This window comes from Gallus gallus, chromosome 2, assembly GCF_016699485.2.
Source record: "Gallus gallus isolate bGalGal1 chromosome 2, bGalGal1.mat.broiler.GRCg7b, whole genome shotgun sequence".
In the NCBI taxonomy this organism is placed as follows: domain Eukaryota; kingdom Metazoa; phylum Chordata; class Aves; order Galliformes; family Phasianidae; genus Gallus; species Gallus gallus.
Genome location: NC_052533.1, coordinates 6,213,936 through 6,233,283, shown reverse-complemented (window position 1 = coordinate 6,233,283; position 19,348 = coordinate 6,213,936). Strand labels below are relative to the sequence as shown.

At 42.0% G+C, this 19,348-nt stretch overlaps 1 protein-coding gene across 7 annotated transcripts; it reads right to left on the bottom strand.

Annotated features, from left to right (window-relative positions):
* Positions 1 to 1,283: 1,283 nt before the first annotated feature.
* On the bottom strand, positions 1,284 to 17,995 carry NUB1 (negative regulator of ubiquitin like proteins 1). Of its 7 annotated transcripts, none has more exons than XM_040680055.2 (16): positions 17,624 to 17,995; positions 15,403 to 15,490; positions 14,514 to 14,631; positions 14,268 to 14,429; positions 12,200 to 12,258; positions 11,560 to 11,630; positions 10,450 to 10,632; positions 8,398 to 8,486; positions 6,935 to 7,041; positions 5,831 to 6,017; positions 5,376 to 5,483; positions 5,031 to 5,183; positions 4,173 to 4,319; positions 3,821 to 3,916; positions 2,902 to 3,094; positions 1,284 to 1,967 (listed from the first exon to the last, which is right to left on the bottom strand). In XM_040680055.2, exons 3-16 carry the CDS (start codon positions 14,628 to 14,630, stop codon positions 1,804 to 1,806), a joined length of 1,836 nt encoding a protein of 611 aa, XP_040535989.1. In that variant the 5' UTR covers position 14,631; positions 15,403 to 15,490; positions 17,624 to 17,995; the 3' UTR covers positions 1,284 to 1,803. The 7 variants fall into 7 exon arrangements, with proteins under 7 accessions (XP_040535989.1, XP_046777428.1, XP_046777417.1 ...); XM_046921472.1 differs by lacking the exon at positions 15,403 to 15,490 and adding an exon at positions 17,336 to 17,395 and having other exon boundaries at positions 17,864 to 17,995; XM_046921461.1 differs by having other exon boundaries at positions 17,864 to 17,995.
* Between the last annotated feature and the right edge of the window lie 1,353 nt (positions 17,996 to 19,348).

Genomic DNA, 19,348 nt, shown 5'->3' with positions numbered 1-19,348 from the left:
GAGGTGGATGGGATTGTTGCAGGCTTTGTGAGCTACACTTCTTGATTAAAACTTCAAACTAATTGGCCACAGTGTGGGACAGGCAAGGGCTCATCACAGAGCAGCTGCACATGAAGTTTGCAAATGGGTTTCATGGACGTAGAGCTCATAAGGAGTGGAATTAATGAGTCATTACCATTTCTGCCTGTTGCTAAAGATATCAGTGTCTTCCAATGCATGTTCAAAATTAACTAAATCCTTCAGCTAATGCCTCCCCCCCTACTGATCGCTTCAAGCTGCACATGCAGTTCCTGGGGGCAGTGCTGGCAGAATTACATCACAGAGGAACGGCTTCTCCAGCAAGCTCTGCATGTTGGGATGCTAATTTTACATCCCCCAAGGAGAAACGTTCACTTTTTGAGTTGTTGCTGCCACTCGGCTAAGTAAACTGTGCCAAAGCAGAGAGCTGCTGCCTTCAATGCATGCCCATGGGCTACCCCAAGGTAATGCCACTGCAGTCCCACCTACTCCTTGTTAAAGCGATGTACAGCTCCTGGCTCCATTGGTCATTTTCATTGTCTAGGTATTTTTTTTTCTTTGTATATTGGTCTGTGCTCTCCTGCAGAGAGACAGTGGGGATACAGCAGTTGCTGGGTGGGTTTTTTTTTGCCTCAAGGTTGTATCTCTGGCTTTAGGAACATTTTGGTCAATGGGGATGAAATATAAAACTACTCTGTTTTTGTAATGCTTGTCTTGACACAAGCATGAAATAAACAGCAAGTAACTCATTAACGATATAATTATTCCCTGTCTTTTGCTGCCCTGGGCTGAGGTAGCCAGAGTAAAACCCACTACAGAAACTTACCAACTATCAGCTGGATTATTGCAGTCAGTTTGCAGGCTATAGTCCTACTTCCAGTATTGTGTATTCTTCCAGTGTTGCAGAGTTGCAAGCCTTCATTTCCCCCGGTAAACGCTGGGTAAGAAGAAACGGTCACCACGTACACAGTTCATCCCAGAGCAGCTCCTGTCAGGGCCACCTGCAGTGAGGATCCCCTCTCTCTGCTGCCTTCCCCCGGCCCTGCAGCAGGTAGGGCTTGAGCTCCCTCTACCGTGAGCCTGAAGGTATTGAATGTAAATGGGAAAACAACGCTGGGGGAACTCAGGAGCCAGGCGGAGAGGAGTGCTTACGTTGCAGAAAGCTGGAGGTTACACCGGGTATTTCCACGCAGGTATTTCTCCAGAACGCTACGGGATGTAGCGTTTGCTTTTTAAGAGCAAAGGACAGAAGACTTACTAGAAGCTGAAGCAGCATATGGTTATCTTTATTGCCTGTGTAACACCTGCATGAAGCGAGAAGCAGAATGCAGTATAAATCCATGCACAACAGACACATAAATGACTCTCAGTAACCTTCCAGATGGAAAACAACAGTATGGAGGTGGATACCTCTATAACCTCCTTAACCAGGTCTCTCCTTTACAAAGATTGCCTCAAATCTGGTATTTTAAAATGGTGTAGAAATGCTTATTTGCCTGTATACTGAGTAAGTGAATCAACTTCTTTCACAATAAAAATATAGTTAAGTTCTATTAAATTTTCTTCTGAAAATAAATGTTTCTATCTTTTTTGCTATGACAATAAATTACAGCGTACCACAGATGTAGGCTTTAAGCAGATTTATAAATAAGCAGGAATTAGGTGTTCCACCTACAGCTTAACTGACTTCAAGGCGTTTAGTAAGAAATAAGCTGAAGATGTGTTTATAATCCAAACTCAATTTGCCAAGGGAGAAGCGTGTAACTGTAGTCAAGGTAATGAGATTTAATGCTGTGGTACTTCTATGTAGGATAAGTATTCATGAATGATCTGTTCCTCCTCCTCCAGCGTTAAATCCAGATAATCCTCCTCATGTTCAGGAATATCCTCTAGGATTTCATTGACTGCATCAGTCTCCATGTCTTCATCTGTCGGTGAAGTAGAAGAACCTTCAATTAAAAAAGAAATAAAATCAGCAGTGGTTTCATTGCTGAAAGAAGTTTATACTTTCCCTCTTTCGCCAGCATGACTGCTCTGCAAGAGTCAATTACAATAAACTACCTCTTATTTAAAATTGCTCTACCAGTTATTGCAGGATGGCCAATTTTCCCTCTACTTAAAGCTGCAGGAAAGCCCTTTGTTGTACAGCGGGTTGCTCGAGCTCTGTCAGTTAATATGAGACAAAGTATGAGTTTTCTCTTTGCTAATGCAAGTATCAGTTACAGCTCTATCAAGATAAAGGGCATGTGGTCATATCAACTTCTGTATCATACAGATTTGGAATAAAACTTCATGGCAATAAAAAAAAATCAGGCATTAGCAAGCCAAAAATCTTCAGTGGTAAGTCCGGGAAGAAAGGCAGTCTTAAGGACGTACTACTTACTCTCTGAGAGCACAGGCAGGGAGAGGCTGATTTGTTTTTAGTCTTAATTGGTATGAGTGAATTCAGTTAGATGGGAGAAGCTAGAATTATCTGCAGGCTACAAAAGGCCATGTGTTCTTCCCCAGTGACATGATGCAGATACCCAAGGCTTCCAACTTTGTGTGCTAAAGCCATGGCTGGGTCAACAGCCACTCCTTTCAGCTTTTCCCAGGATGCCTCTGAAGGTTACCCTTTCCTTCTGGGCTGCACCTGTCTTGTGTACTGCCTACAGCTGATACTACAACCCTCACAGATCATACATGGCCAGGACTGATTGAAGGGGCTATAGCTTATCTGGTGCTAGTGTCTGCCTTGGCAGTAACCAGAGTACCAAGGAAATCAGTCTGAAGCCTAACACAAAGCCCTCTACAAGTAACATAAACAGAAATCACATCATCAGCTTGTACAAAACCCAGAATAGCCTCTTGCTTTCTCTAGCTGTTGCATGCAGCAGTTCTTACTTGCTGACTCTGTGGGTGAGTCTTTAGATGAAGTTGATTCCTCTGATGGACTGGACCCCTCTGGAGATAGCTGAAGTGAATCTGGCAGAACTCCTCCATAATGAGCCAGTGTCTGGGAAGCTAAGTGGATGTTGCCTTTAAAGACCTTTAAAGCTTGCTTTGCTGACTCGTGGCTGAATCCCATGTACATCAGCTACAAAGGGCAGAAATTAAGACAGAGAAATCCAAGCTCAGTCAGCACCAGTGACTGACAGGAATCTGACAGTCATTCCCCTTGCACAGAGGAAAGTGTTGCATACCAGGAATTCCAGGACACTGAGTGTGGTTTACTGGAATAACTAACAACAGGGCAGTGACCTATTACAGGAATGAGAACGTTGAGCAAAATCAAGAGCCTCTTGTTTAACATCAGGCCAGCTCTTCAGTTTTCAAAAGGAACTTCAAAGCACTCCAGCATTCCAGGAGCACGTATTTACTATCTTTTCTATGCAATATAGTTTTTCTGCCTGACATTAACTATTGAGCCACACCAGCTACTGAAGAGCTTTTCAGATGGCCCATGATGAGAAAGACAGATGTCAACTCTTTCCCAAGTGCACTGCAATATGCTTAAATACTTAAATGCATTTCTCCTCTGATGTCTTCTTTAGAGTTAGAACACTAGAATGCCTGTACTTCCCTCAGCACCTGTGCACAACACGTTGGTGTGAAGGGCAGGAAGTAAACAGGAATTACACTTCAGCCCAAGTGTGACTTTGCTGCGAAGAGTGGATGCAAGACAATGGAAATGTGACAGCATATGAGGGACATGGGACAGAGACTATCTCTCCAGCTTTGCTTGAGGAAGATCTAGTGTGATTGAAAGTGTAATTTAGAAGCAAGACTACCGACTCCTCAGAAAGAAAAAGATCTGACTTACATGGTCAATGCTTTCTTGGGAAACCTCAAACTGGTCTGAGGCCGCAGAATCGTCATCATCGTTTTCCAACAATAACTCTGGATTGTCCAGAATATACTAGAGTAAAACAGAGAGGGATCAGAATAGAGCAATACAGTTACATTAGTCCTCAGTATGGAGAAGTGTAGTTGATACAAGCAAAACCTCAACTATCTTAGTGTCTGATTCACTGGGTTAGGAAGTAGAAGTTTGGTCATTACAGTTCAAAAAAGGGTACTCACCAGTGCAGAAGGCAGAAAATAGGAATCTGCTAAGCAATTCTAAAAGAACACTTTTTTCTTCTGTACAAAAGCACTACTCCTGAAAATCTTACCTTAAAAGCTTGGTCCAGGTTTCCTTGTGCATAATGAAGGGCTACTTGAGCAGCTCGCTCTGAGTAGCCCATACTTTTCAAGGTGTTTATGTCTTCCAGTCGCTGCCTTCTTTTAGCTCTCTCCTCCCTCCTGATCTGTGCCTTTTCCTGCAAGAACACAGTCATTACAAAGCTAACTGTACATGGGATTGCTTCCACCTTCCCTGTGCATAAGAGGTTTATTGGATTTACTTCTTCTGAGCTTGAATTTCTTGAGGAAAAAGAACCTAATATTTTAAGTACAGATTTCACTGCCAGACAGTGATCACTAAAATGATTTGTATTCCCATGAGCAAGCACTGCAACCATGCTTCTGTTCTGATGTCTCAGCAGATCTGATCCTATGCTATCACAGTTATTATAGGCCCTGTGTAGTAAGTGATAAACCAACTTGGCAGATGGGTCTGTGGACAAGACCTGCCAAGGACACACAGTCAGGGCTGGGCACGTAGCCAACAAGACTTCACAGCCATTTGACTTTTCCATCCACATTTCACTGTCTGAAGTCTTAAAGTGCCACTTCTACTTACCAAATGTAATTTCAGGCACTTCGAGTATGAACAATACTATCAGCTACTTACACTTGAGCACAAAACAGCCTTCTCCCCTCACGGATTTTCCAAGTCCAAACACTTCTATTAAGTTGTGGTTTCAAACTTGTGGCAGCAGATGTCGAGCTGTTAGTCACATCAGCAGTGCCAAAGCAGGATAATTTAAGTCCTTAATTTAGCACTGTTGTGTACTAGTTATGCAAAACATGATCTTAGGGACACCCCAAACAAATATAATCCTTGGTTTAATGCTTTTACTGCCCCATACCTCTCTCCTGTTGGTAATAAGGTTGGCAGCATGCTCCACATTCCCATGGCACGCTCGCAGGGCAAGGCGAGCTTCCTGTTCAGAAAACCCCAGGAGTGCCAGGCGATAAACTTTTTCTGGATCTATGTACAGTTCTTCATACAAACGAGATGCCTGTGTGTAAAACGAGCAACGTCACATTACTAACACTGTTGCTAACATACAAATGGAAAAAAATCTCCCCATTTTTCTGAGTAAGCAATAAACAGGTAGAAGGCACAACACAGAGCCCTAGCACAGGAACGCATTTCCTTCAATAACTTTCTTCTGTGAAGGACTTGAAAGCTCTCCCCAATGGTGCCTTACCTTCTGGATGTACTCAGCAGCCTCCTTTTCTCTGCCACTGTGATAGTGTCCTATTCCCTGAAGAAGATAAAGCCGTAGAAATAAAACCTTCTCACGGCCGTAGCTTCCCTAAAGAATTGTTAAACAAAGGGGAGAGGTGGGGTAAGCATATGTTAGAACATCCATTTGCCACCAATAGAGTGCTATACATATTTAATGACACTGTAGTCACTAATATGCAATACTCAGTATGTAAATGAAGTGTCACAGTGAAATGTGCACACACAAACATATTTGCTGGGACCTTGTTGTCAAGTCCATTGCTTTCACAATGATACAATGCATAACCAGCTAAGGAAGCATGAGAAAGCTTTAAACTTCTGGAAGAGAGCCTTGGAACATTTGAACAGTAAGGGAATCAACGCAGGAAAAAAAAACCACAACAAAGCCACCCTAGTTAAACAAAACCAGCATACCTTGATATCAATAAGTCTCTCATGGTTCTCTCCATAGCACCTCTGGAAGCATCTCTGCGCTGTGGTCAGCTTTTTCTCTGCATCATCCAGGCAGTCCAGCTGTTCCAGGCGGAAGTAGCACCACACTATATCCAGCTGCAGTACTGCATAGTTATCAACTGTGTTCAGCAGCTCTGTGCTGCACTCACTGGGAAAATAGAACTTGTTTTTTAGGGGGGGTGGTTGTTTACCTTTTAACACTAACAAAACAACATGCTAGGAGTACATATACTCATATATATACACTCATAAATACATATATGGACTCATATATACTCAAGTACTTGAAGAAGCATGTGCTTCATATTTGAGGTAGCTAACTGAAGCCAGTGGAACTTTAATAAACCACTGATGTCCCATCACTTTCACTGATACACAGGATACTCATGATAACACTACCTCCCAAAAAATTACAATAGCCACAATTCATTTTTTGTTCTTTACTGTTTAAGACAGCATCCATTTAAAAGCAGGATAGAATTAAACACTCTATAACCTTTAAGACAACAGAGATCAATGGTCTGCTTCACTGCAAGTGAATACATTGGGATTTGTGTGAGTCTCCCTGTGCACGAGTGCAGATGAGAAGCAGAAGGGGGACAACGTTATAATGGGGGTTCTCAAAAATAGCAACTTAGGGTTCTGACTGCTGACAGCAAATTAGATTACCAGCAAAAACCCTGATATGGATACTGACCTCTGTGCTCTGCTCCATCTTTTTCAGGAAATTATTCCTTACAGGAATTGATTGCAAAAGAGTACGTGTATCTGCCCCTCAAGCTACAGCAATTTATAGCCTCACAGATTAATAATGAGGGTTCCTGTTTATATTAATATGACAGACTAAACGGCCCAGTGGCTGTATCTGTTTCAGCTGTTCTACACAAAGCCACCTGTCACCACAAGTCAGAGGCCTCGCCTGTTATTTCTCAACTGCAGAGAGGGTGAGAAATAATCGGGGGCAAAACAGGCCCTGATTTACATGGGCAGCCAGGACTAATGGTGTTCCTATATTTGGCTGACAGTACAGGAAAGCCAGATATAAATACTTCAAAATGTTCTTACCAGAAGTGTTTATCAGCATCCAACAAATACGGTAGCGCTATTTCATATTCCTTCTTTTTCATTAAGGCTCTGCCTTTTTCATGATAACCCATTGCCAGCACAAGTGCCTAGAAAGAACGTATCAAGTCATTTCTGTACTCCTCTCAGCTCTCTTTCATAACTAAAAATAATTATCTAGATAATCCATTAGACCCCTTGTTCTTCATAGAAAAATAGTTTGGTAAGAGCCATATTATTTCACACTGCTTGATACTTTTATCCCATTTAATAATATTAATATATTGTCTAAAAAAAATAAAGCAATGAATGCTACAGACACATGAAGTGAAGCACCAAATGTATTTTAAAACTAAAACCTTAGATAGATTCTCAGGAACAAGCAATAACAAGCTAAGCATTTTGCAAGTCCCACACATTCTAACAGTACTAAGCATGTTTTGCTTTACTATTAGAACTATCTCGTATAACTCTAGTGATTCACTTCCTATAAAACCTCAAAACTGATAATTATATCTTGAACGTGGCAGGAAAACCCTCCAGTTTCTGCAGGTTGACAGACACAACCTGCAATAGTTCTTCTCACCCAACCTCAATACATCTCATGCTTTAACTTTTAGGGTGAGTTTTTAGCACCTCATCAAAACAACATGCATTGTAAGAACGGACAGCTATTCTTTCCAACCATCCAGAAACTCAGGATGAATCAGAAAACACAGCATGCCTCAGCAGACACTAGAGCAGCATTCAACACATGCTGGGGTCTGCTCATTGTTGTTCCCCCTCCCCTTTATTTTTATTCATTTTGCTTTTGTTACATTTGTAAATATTTCTTGCTTATCTTCAAAAAATCCAACATCTTAAAATACAGTGTTACTGCCATTCTTCTGCTTTAGCAGCCAACATCAGGTGTGTCACTTCTACTGTAATTACTGCAAGTACCTGGCCAAAGACTTCCAGCAGGGAAGTGGGGTTTGAACAGTGAACAAATTTAAACCTGAGAGGGGTCACAGTGCAGAAGACCTCAAAACTACTTTTTAGAAGTCTGATTTTGTGAGACTCATTTTGCCTCCAGCTGAAGTTGACTGAGCCTAATGAACAAGTTATTTTCACGTGGTCCTAGAGCAATCAACATTTAGAACAGGTGCAAGGAAACAACAAAGATAAAACCCATCTTAAAAAAAAAAAAACACTAAAAAAAAGACATGTCAGGTTGCTGTGTTGTCCAAGATTAAACCTGCAATTAGACCAGCAGTTAGGGGGCTGCCTTCAGGTGGCTAAAGTATCTCCAGTTGCAGACTTCTACTTCAGTAGTATTTCAAAATTATTTTTATTAAGCAAATATCTAATGGAACCAATGTGCATCCCCAGAAAGCCCAACTGTATTTCAATACTATATTTGAAACAGCTTCTTAAACCCTGTTTCATCAAGACCTTATTACCTCAGTAAGATAAATTTTACCTACTTTTTTGGCTTGAGGAGGAATCTCAATAGACCTCCCAGTCTGATTAGCTATATCTAGATATGGAGTAGTATCTGGATCCAAGTACTCCTCTGAAACAGAGGAAAAAACAAGTCTTAGTTGTAAGTACCACCTTCTAAAAGAATAACATTGTTGCCGTAAGATTAAAACATACCTGATTTTATAACTACTTTGTGGTTATAAAGTTTAATGACATAATCTTATTGACTTGCGGGATCAAGTACATAGTTAAACAAACTAAACAACAACAACAAATGTGAATTACAAAGAGGGCTGGAGCACCTCTCCCATGAAGAAATGCTGAGGGGGTTGGGCTCATTCAGCCTGGAGAAATCTCACTGCAGCCTTTCAGTACTTGTTGAGAGCTTATAAGTGAGAGGGGGACCAACTTTTTTACATGGTCTGATAGCAATAGAACAAGGGGAAATGGCTTTAAACTAAAAGAGGGGAAATTTAGGTTAGATCTTATTTAGAAAATCTTTATTCAGAGGGTGGGGAGGCACTGGCACTGATGCCCAGAGAGGCTGTGGATACCCCATCCCTGGAGGTGCTCAAGGCCAGGCTGGATGTGGCCCTGGCAGCCCTACCCCTGGCAGGGGCTGAAACTGGATGACCTTTAAGGTCCCTTCCAACCTAAGCCATTCTATGATTCTATTATATGAAGTCTGTGTTTGGACAGATCTACCACCAGCAGCCTCAGCTGGCCAAGCATGAAGCATTTTAGACAGCTCACTAAAGAAGATCCCCCTTTTTTAAATCTCCAGAGGATATTCAGGCTGGAAATTAAGAAAAATCTCTTCTTCAAAAGAGTGGTCAGGCACTGGAAGAGGCTGCCAAGGGAGGTGAGTGAAGTCACCATCCCTGGAGGTGTTCAAGAAACATGGTTTAGTGGGGAAATATGGGTGGTAAGTGCATGGTTGGACAAGATGATCTTGGAGGTCCTTACCAACCTCAGTGATTCAATGATTCTATCCTTTCCCAATGTCTTCAAAGTTTATGACTGTTCTATTAATTTCTTGTTTCCACTTTAATTTGATTTAAAATGAAAAGGGATGCTTTTCTTACAAACAAGAGGCAATTTAGAAGGAGTTTGCAGAGGTTAAAAGCTTCTGCCCTGCAATTTTCCTCACATGAAACAAAAGGTTCGTTAGATTCTTTTTATATTTCATATTGCTTCACACAGAGCCTTGAACCTTTGAGGACACTATATAAAGACTCTCATACTCTGGTATTTTGCAATAAATGACAGCTAGTAGTAAATATCTTAAAAAGGCCCTATACAGGATTCAAAGGCTGGGGTCTAAATTACCCCTTAAGTCAATAAAAAGACTCACTTCCTTTATTTGTTCAAAATCAGGCACTACAGTAGGTTAAAAGCAGCTTTGTTCACATACTTTTTATGCATTTGGCAGGAATTCATTACATACTCAATTTCAGTTTCTTGTTTGTGGATTTTTGAAACAATAAAGTAGAGAAATGATTTAAGTTCACCATCTAGCAGCGCAATTCACAGACACACTTAATCTCATTTTGAAAAAGTATTACTGTTAAATTGACTATATCCCTTTGACTTAATCCACAGTTGCTAGCAGTTAACATCAAACGCAGTGAGAAAAGAACAACCACATTATAGATCAGAATGACAAGTGAAGCTGTTCTGCACAATGTAACCATGGTTACGCATAGTTATATCTGAAGTAAACTACAAAAAAAAATGTGTAAGACTTATCATACATTATTCCACCGTGCTTATGTGTACAATAAATTTAAAGCCTGCTCTCAAAGTTGTCAGTCCCTTAACTGTCAAGTGCCAATTACATAATAATTGATTCATATTATATCCTTCACCAAGTGTAAAATATTTTCTAGCATTCCACTTGTGTAATAATTAGAAGAGGAAGTTTTAATTAACTCAGTTTTCAAGTTGGCAGAAAACTACAAAAGTATAAACTGAAGTGACAGTACAGGCACTTTTCTGTGCTGAAATGCTACAGAGATGCCCAGCTCCCCACTCCCACATCAACCCTTCCTTACCTCTCTCTGCTAGGATTTCCAAACCCTTCTTAGTTCTTTGCATCTTCTCACTGATGTCTTTTTCTTTCTTGCGTTGGAGTTCTTCTTCCTGAACTTTTCTTTTAGTCTCCTCATCACTCTGTTCCAATTGAAGTACCATCACTTTCGCATTGTGTGTTACACCTTGATCTTCAAGGGTTTTTCCTGCAAAATACAGTATTTGTATCGTGGATTACATTCCTCATACTCTATTTGTGAAGAAACCGTTTTACATTGAAGTGCTACTGGAAAAAAAACCAAACAAATAATAAACAACCTCAATAGCCCCTTACCTTGCTTGCATTAAACTGGAGAACTACAGTCATTACCAGATCCGAGTATTCAGTCATGATCACTGTGAATTACTGACATCTTCCACAGAAACTCAAATCAGAAGCACATTTACATTTAAGAAATGCTTTTAAAATGACTGTTCTGTTTCTTTGTTTGCACTTTTTTTTCCCCCCAAAGCATTCAAGAAACACAGGTGTTCCTATTTCAATTAATTGATCTCCAGGCAAGAACTAGAATAATGTGGGGTTAAACAACGCATCCAGAATCACACATCACAACAGTACCAGGACAGAGAAGTGGAAATTAAATCCAAGCTCTAATTATCAATTTCATGGCTCTAACTAGTTCTGGCTTCTTCCAAGGGGACAAATATGTGAGCTGCTCAGGTAATCAATAAAAAAAGAAAGTAGCTGTTGTTAATTCTCACGGTGTGTCTGAAACACTGAACACATGTAACACATTGCAAACAAATTTTTGAACGTGCAGCTATATAATATGGATTGGGGAAATTTATGTTTTTTTTATCTTTAACACCTATTCTGAGTATTTCGACGCTTCAGAAAATAGATTTTCAACATTTATTAAGGGATTCCTATAATCAATAACTCTGACTACTTTGATCATCACTATTTATTACGTTTACCTTAGAGCAGAGACTGGCAAATACAATGCCATTCCTAGGAGATTTTCCAAATTAACAAAACTGCAAGAAAGTTTGCTTCTGAGAAGCAATAAACTGCAAAACAAACATAGAAGTATACTCAACTGGAGGTAGCTTACTTGACTAGAGATACGTACCCAGGTCGAGCTGCTTCTTATTTATGATTATTTTGATAGCATTTTCTTGTAATGCATGCTCTTGTGCTATCCTGTGAAATAAATCATTGCATTTATTAATATAAACTTATAAGGACAAATAGCATTTCTAATAGAATAGCGATAAAGCTTGAAAACAACTATGTTCATAACTGGCTTAACCTTTGGCTATGAAAGGCTGCTAAAAGTCAAAATAACATCATCAGAAAGCTTTCCATGCCATATAGGGAAACGATGGGATACAGAAAGGGAAAAGCAAAGCAGGCAGAAAAGAATCCAATTTTAGTTGGGTTAAAAATACCAAAAGAGAAGTTGGTGTTCACTATTTAGAAGACCTGCCTCACTACAAACAGAGTGGGGATCACTGCTGCCTTCTCTGGTACCTGCTGATGATTTACAAAGGAGTCATTTCCACATTTGTAACTTTCCTTTATTCTCTGTTAAGTTACCACTTTTTAAATGAAGAATTGCCCTATCCAGGAATGCTGTACAGCCTATCCAGACGTTCCAAACATTAAGGAAAAGCTTAAGATAACCCAACAGTAGTGCACTGTTTGTATTTTTGTGAAGTAGCACACTGTCATACAGTACAAAGACAAGAACCAAAGGTGATTACACTTACTGTGATCTGAGCTCCTTGCCAGTGATGAACAAGCTAGTTTCCAGTGGGACTTTTCTGCTCTGTAGTAATTATATTGGATGGGAGAATGAAGGAGGAAAGGAAAAGAACAAATCACAGTACTTTAGACATTTTCTTAATTAACTGTTTCCTAACAACTACAATGTCTTTTTCAAATAATAATCGTGTTAACGGGGTTACTGCTTGGCATACATGTTATTAATTTCCAGGCAGGGAGCATTCTGCTTGCTATACACTGCTAAAAATAAGCATTACAACAGCACAAGACTGAAAGTTAGATAAATCCAAACTCAGAACCAAACAATTTAAACTAATTTAATTACGTACTTCCAATCTTAACTCTGCTTTGTAATTATGCCACTCACCTGTGACTGGTGAAGTTATGATTAATTCCTATTAGTGTGTCTGGTCCCAGATTAGATAAACTGGAATTTTAAATGAATTAATTCCCTCATGCCCAGTAGCATAGAAAAAAGGAATTACAGCCTATTTGTTTGTTTTAACCGTGTGGCAAATACTTAACAACCGCTGCCTTTAGTCTGTCACATTCCCTGCTAATTAATTTTCACTACAGGAGAGAGAACAATTATGATTGTGTTTTTTCAAGTGTTCAGTGGAAACAGAAACCTTCTGAAGCACTGATTATCTCTGAAGATCACCTTCTTCAGCAGAAAAATATTGCCCTTTTCCAGAGTCACCACTCACTGCTGTTGCTGAAAAGATGAATGCGACCTTTAAGTGCCCCTAAGCAAAGGAGTTCTACTGAGTTATCTGAGCAGATTAAGATACACAGCTCTGGGGAAGATGCTGCTCCCACTCAGCAGAACCAAAACTAGAAAGTGACTGGAGATTGCAATTGTGCTTTCCAGAGACTGGCTTTGTCTGTACTAGTAAAAACCTAACCAAGAACAGTTCTCTGTCCTGTAGAGAAATTCACATCTATAGAGCTGAATCCTCTCAGCCTTCAAAACAGCACAGCTGTACCCAAACCACTGATGGAGATCAGTCCTTCACGTTGTGTCTGACCATTGCTTGACAGAACAGCAGGTGGCCTGGGCAGAGCTGCATCAGAGAGGATGCTAATAACTGAGACTGGGGAACAGCTACTGGGGTTTAGCTAACCAAGATTTAGCTGACCGGGTTTAGATGCAGCCCCAGAATCCAGCATAGCAACCAGAGTAACATCAATTTCATTACTGTGGTATGTTTTATGCAGGAAACTAAAGGCTGAAGCCTGGCTTTAAGAGGCACGTTGTTTGGAGCCTCACTTAAAATACATAAGTACCATCATAATAGAAAACCATCCCTCACCTTTCCAAGCTCAAACACTGGAGGTTTAATTAGCTGCCTGGGCTAGAACAGTTACACTATAAATCACTGTAAGAGCACTGCCACGTGCCATGGTTAAAAGTTAAAGGAGAACTACTTTATATTATCAGCCATACACCACTTAAGATGACACAGCACTCAATTTGCTTATTGCAATTAAAAAGAAAGGGGACTCTTTAAAAAAATTAAAGCTGTCATTTAAACAAGAGCTGTGGTAATGAAGTGATATTCATTTGCTAATGCAACTTTAGGTATTTTACAACTGAAAAAAAATATCTGCTCTTTATTACTAACATGAACGGGTAAGTCAGAAGAAATCAAATTGAACTAGACAGACACTCAAATCTAATTTACTTTTCTTAATTGAAAGATCATTTCTCATTAAATCCCAAAGGGAAGACAATTACTAGTCTCCCAATACTACATCCCTTCTTCATGATGTTTCCATATATATGAGGAACTAAAACTATATCCAAATAACTTCTCCCTCCCCACCCCCAGCATTATCTTTATATATATATATATATATATACATAATATATATATGTATTTATATTTATATATATATGTATTTTTATATACACACACACCAAACACAGATCCATCATGCAGAACACCCAAAGACGTTGAAGAAGAACACATCTGCATTAGATATGTAACTCGAACTCAAAAGGCCATAAAGTAAAGTTACTTATCCCAACTTCTCTGCAACATCACTTACTTTTCTCCGAGGCAGATGTATATCAAGTCTTGCAATCCCAGTCACTTTATAGTTTTCATTTCCTGTTCCACGCTCAATTGCTTTACACCGTATTTCTTCCAGCATATTCTCTGCATCATTCTCATTGATTTTCAGCTTGGATGAATATTTTTGTACAAGCTCCTAAGAAAACAGCAAGAAAAACCTGGCAAAATGCACCAGTAATACGATTGGAGAACACGACATCAGCTCAGTTGGAGTATTTACCTTCATTTCTTCTCCAGCTTCTTTTTTATCATTTGTATATGGTGGTTTCCATAGCTGAATTTTGTCTTCTCTTAAGCAACTTGTCAGCTTGGCTATCAAATACTTCTTTTGTGCCATTCTTTTAAAACAAAAGCAAACAAGCAGAAAATACCACTGAGTATGAAACACATTTTGGTGGGGAAGGGAACCTAACAATAAAACTACTACCAGAAATTGGAATACGGGTAATTCAGGAGCTCCCTGCTTTGGTATTTTGTGACAGAAAATCTCTTCCTAACCTCTTGCATAAGCTAGAATCTCAGAACCCGTTGATTCTTCAAAATCCATGATAAAACTATTGCTTCCTGCCCTGGAAAGTGCTGCTTATTCCAACCTTTCTGCAAAATGTATCTGTGCTATGTCTCTGCCTTTCTGCTTCCCTACTTGCACTGCCTTTCTCCACCAGCCATTGGTTGAGCACAAATTATGACTCTCTTTTGGAAGACAGAAAAGAGGTGTTGAGAAGAAACATCTCAGTACCACAAACTTCCCCACGAGAAGACCACGACATGATGTTCTCATCCCTCCAGCGAAGTGAAATCAGTGCCAAGATCCATGCCTCCCCTCTCAGATCTCAATCATTTGGCAAGAAGCCACATTTAATACTATCACGAAATGGAATTGTAAAATTCTGCTATCACAGTGATGAAATAGCAGTTTGTCACTTTTCACAGTCCACAATAGACTCTTCCCACTCCCACTGCAGAAAAAGCACACAAAGCACAAGCAACATGAAGTACAGAGACTGAGATTAAATGTGATGTGCACTGTAAATCTGCAGCAGGCAATGAAGTACCCATCACCAGGGAAAAGATGGCAGCGTGCTGAACAGAGCAGTCCCCTGACTCACAGGTGACAATTTAGGCTGAACTCATCACCACGAGTTACTCATATTCAGTTGAGAAAAAGCAGTAACCTCTGAGTAAATCAGCATTTCCCTGAAAAAAAAAAATCCATTAAAAAAAAAGTGGTGTTCAAGAAATGTTTAGATGTCATACTGAGGGATGTGGTTTGGTGGGGAATACTGGTGATATGTAAATGATTGGACTGAATGATCTTAGAGGCCTTTTCCAACCTCAGTGATTCTATCACAAGGAATAGAGAAGGCAGAGAGAGGGTAAGGAAAGGATGATGAGATGATAAAACAAAAACAACAACAACCACACCCCCAAAAAAACCAACACAAAGAAAGTCTATTTACTTATGGCTTGGCTCTTGTACACCAGGAATCATACGGGAGATGTCTTTTAATTCATATAGAAAGTCATTTAAGTTGTTGGCAATGAAAATTGATTAAACTGTCACTTCTCTTTGAGAGTGGGTTTATTTTTCTGTTCTTGTTTGCCAGCACAGAGCTCTCAGGAAAATAGGGGGAAAAAAAAAGAGAAGAATCAGAGGCTGTTACCCCTAAGTGAAGATTCAAGGCCTGTTGTTCCTTGCTCAGAAGGACATACTGAGTGAGCAAAAGAAGTAGGCAAAAAATTGAATGGTCAGTTTAATGTATCGGTTAACCACATCTCAACTGCCGTCTTAGGGAGATACAAAGAATCTCTGAATGCTACAAAGACTCTTCTAGCGAAAGGACAGGACTGCTAACTGAGCAGCAGGTGCTTCAAGAACCCTTCCGCTTTGTTTCCTGTAGTTTACCCAGCGCCTGACTAAACCAGCTGAGAAAAAACCACATTCTTCTCCTTACTGAGATGTTGTTATTATTTCAGGGCCAAAACAAAAGATGGCACTTGCAAGCAGAAAGGAACAAACATATCCAGTTTTCAAAAGATGGTATTAAAAGCACAGTTTTCCCATTCCCCCCCCCCCTCCCCCACAAAAGACATCACACAAATCCCATACCACAGAATGACTTGGGTTGGAAGGGACTTCAAGGATCATGAAGCTCCAACCCCCTCCACTACATGTGGGGCCACCAACCTCCACATTTAATACCAGACCAGGCTGCCCAGGGCCCCATCCAACCTGGCCTTGAACACCTCCAGGGACGGGGCATCCACAGCCTCTCTGGGCAGCCTGTGCCAGCACCTCACCGCTCTCATAGTAAAGAACTTCCCCCTCATATCCAACCTAAATCTTCCCTCCTTCAACTTAAAACCATTTCCTCTTGTCCTGCTGTTATCTATCCTTTCAAAGATTTGACTCCCCTCCTGTTTATAGGCTCCCCCTTTAGGTACTGAAAGGCTGCAATGAGGTCACCTCACAGCTTTTTCTCCAGGCTGAAATACAAGCATTATTTGCAATTTTTAGGGTATGCTGAACAACCAACCTATCACTGTATTTCCACTTAGAGTTAACTTCAGAAACAAAAGTCTATCCTTTACTTTGAGGCATCCAGACACTTTAAGTCTACAGATTATACAGGTGACATTTGGAAACTGGTTGTTCATCCTTTTATCAGATGGGTACTTCACAGTTTTGTAAATCTGTTCATCTGTTGAACCAGGAAGCAACACCAAAGTCTCCAATTAAACTTACCCTTACCAACCCTCTATAGAAAGAACTTCTTCCTTTCCACAGATAATAACACAGCCATGGTTTTGTATGTCAAAAAACTTTAACGTTTATTATAAATTACCATTTCACCTTAAGTAAATGGTTAAGGATTCTCTTGCAAGAACTTATGAGTCATGTTCCCACCAAGCAGCACAAGCATCCCTGAGGTGGTTTCACTTTCACTGAGCTTAAAGGGGCACTCCCCAAACTCCTTTTCTCAAAACAACCGATGGGGATTTACCAAGGGCCGGACTGAGCTTTTGTCACGCAAACCTCACCTTCCGAACCAGCCGGGCTCAGAAAAACAAACACAGAAATCAGGTTTGAAAGCCAAATTGCTGAGGGAAGGAACGGAGGATGCTGAGCAGTCTAGCAATAAAACAAGACGGACTAGATAAAGGCATAAGCAAGGCTCCCTGTTCCAACTATTTAATGATCACCCACGGCTCCAGGGGCGATAGAGAAGCCGAGCACCAGCCCGGGGACCCAGCAGCAGCCCTGGGCTGCCCTCAGCACACACCCGGCCCACCTCTGCCCCGACAGCACCGACACCCCCGGCCACGCACCCCTGTGCCGCAGGGGGGAATTCCCGACGCTGTCACCGCTGGGTGCCTCCGAAGCACCACGCTGGCAGAAGGGCGAGGCCCGGGGAGGCCGCAGCGTGAGGGGAGTCACCCCCCTGAGCCCTGCAGCGGAGCACGAGCCTCGGTGCCCAGGCTGAGGTGACAGCGGGCCCTAGCAACCGCTACCCCAGCCCCCCGCGGACCCAGACGCCCGCTGTGAGGGGCAGCAGGGCGACAGCTCACCCGCTGGCGGCGGCCTGTAGGAGGGGCAAGAGGCAGGGCCTCCCCCCCCCCACGCCGCGCGCTTACCTGAGCACCGCTCCCCTCAGGGAGGGCGGGTGTGCGGGGTGCGGTTCTGCAACGCCCCCTTCTGCCGTCGGGTTCCGGGAGATTCCTGCGCTGAGGCCGGAAGTGGGGGAAGGGCGGTGCGGGTCACGTGATGAAGCCAAGCCCCGCCCGCCATTTTAGTGCTTTGCCCTCACTTGTGGGGCGGGGTGTGTTGTGTTGTATATTTGGTCCCTCGAGTGGCGTACTGTGCTTTGCTGGTCTTTTCGTGCCTGCTTTGCACTCTGAGAAGCGGCAGTGCTTGGGTTCCCGCTTCTCTCCTTTCAGGAGCCTGTCAGACCTTTTCGCCCGCAGCCTTTCTGCTTGCGAGGCAGAAGGGGCAGAGGTTCCTGTCAGCACTGGGGGGTCTTTCCCAAGGGCTGAGATGTGCCAGGGAAGAGCCGGGTGCAATGGCTGCTGTGTGCAGGGTCAGCGTGCCTGTCTGGGCCTGTGGGTTAGAGAACAAGTTTGCGTTTGCTGTCAGGATGTCAAAATTAGGCTGAATTCAGAGGCTGGGCTGGAAAACTACTACACGTGGCGCTGTATTTGGAGATAAACTCACGGAATCATTAAGGTTGGACAAGGACCACTGAGGTCACCTAGTCCGTCTATCTGTCCCACCGTGTCCACTGACCGTGTCCCTCAGTGCCACGTCTCCACAGCTCTGGAACGCCTCCAGGGATGGTGACTGCACCACCTCCCTGGGCAGCTGTGCCACTGCAGCACCACTCCTTCTGAAATGAATTTTTCCTAAAATCCAATCTGAATCTCCTCCAGTGCAGCTTAAGGCCATCACCTCTCATCTTGCTGTTATCTGGGAGAAGAGGCCGATCACCATCTTCGCTACAACCTCCCTTCAGGGCGCTGTAGAGACCTCCCAGATGCAGGAAGATGTTTGGCCCCATTTCCTTTGTGACAATGTTGCACCATCTGCTCCAGCCCCCATAATGGCCCATCGATGGGAGTGGTGTGAAACCACTTAGCCTGCAACAAGTAGACACTTGATGTTATATTTGTACCTATGGGACCTTTGAGAGTCTCACATACTCCCAAAGCTGTCCCATCAGCTAAGGATTTTCATGGAATCAAGGTTGGAAAAGACCTCTGAGATCATCTAGTCTAACCTTCAACTCATTGGTACTGTGCCCACTGAACCATGTCCCTCGAGTGCTGCATTTTTGGAGTTCTTGAACACCTCCAGGGGTGGTGACCCCACCACCAGGCAGCCTGTTCCAATACCTGACTAAACTTTTGTTCACATTGCTCTGATATTGTGAGGGAAAGCATTGTCCAAGGGTGTTGTTTATTTTGGACTAGATGGCCCTGCAGGTCAGTCCTTATGTAACGCATATTCCTTAGGCAGTTGTGTGGCCCCACAGGTATTATGCGTCTTGCCCACAAACT

Coding starts and splice junctions, on each gene's coding strand:
- NUB1 (XM_040680055.2), bottom strand. CDS start 14,630: ATGGCACAAAAGAAGTATTTGATAGCCAAGCTGACAAGTTGCTTAAGA. Junction 7,042..8,397: donor TTCCTCCTCAAGCCAAAAAA/GTAGGTAAAATT, acceptor CGTTCTTTCTAG/GCACTTGTGCTGGCAATGGG. Junction 1,968..2,901: donor CTCACCCACAGAGTCAGCAA/GTAAGAACTGCT, acceptor TTTTAATTGAAG/GTTCTTCTACTTCACCGACA.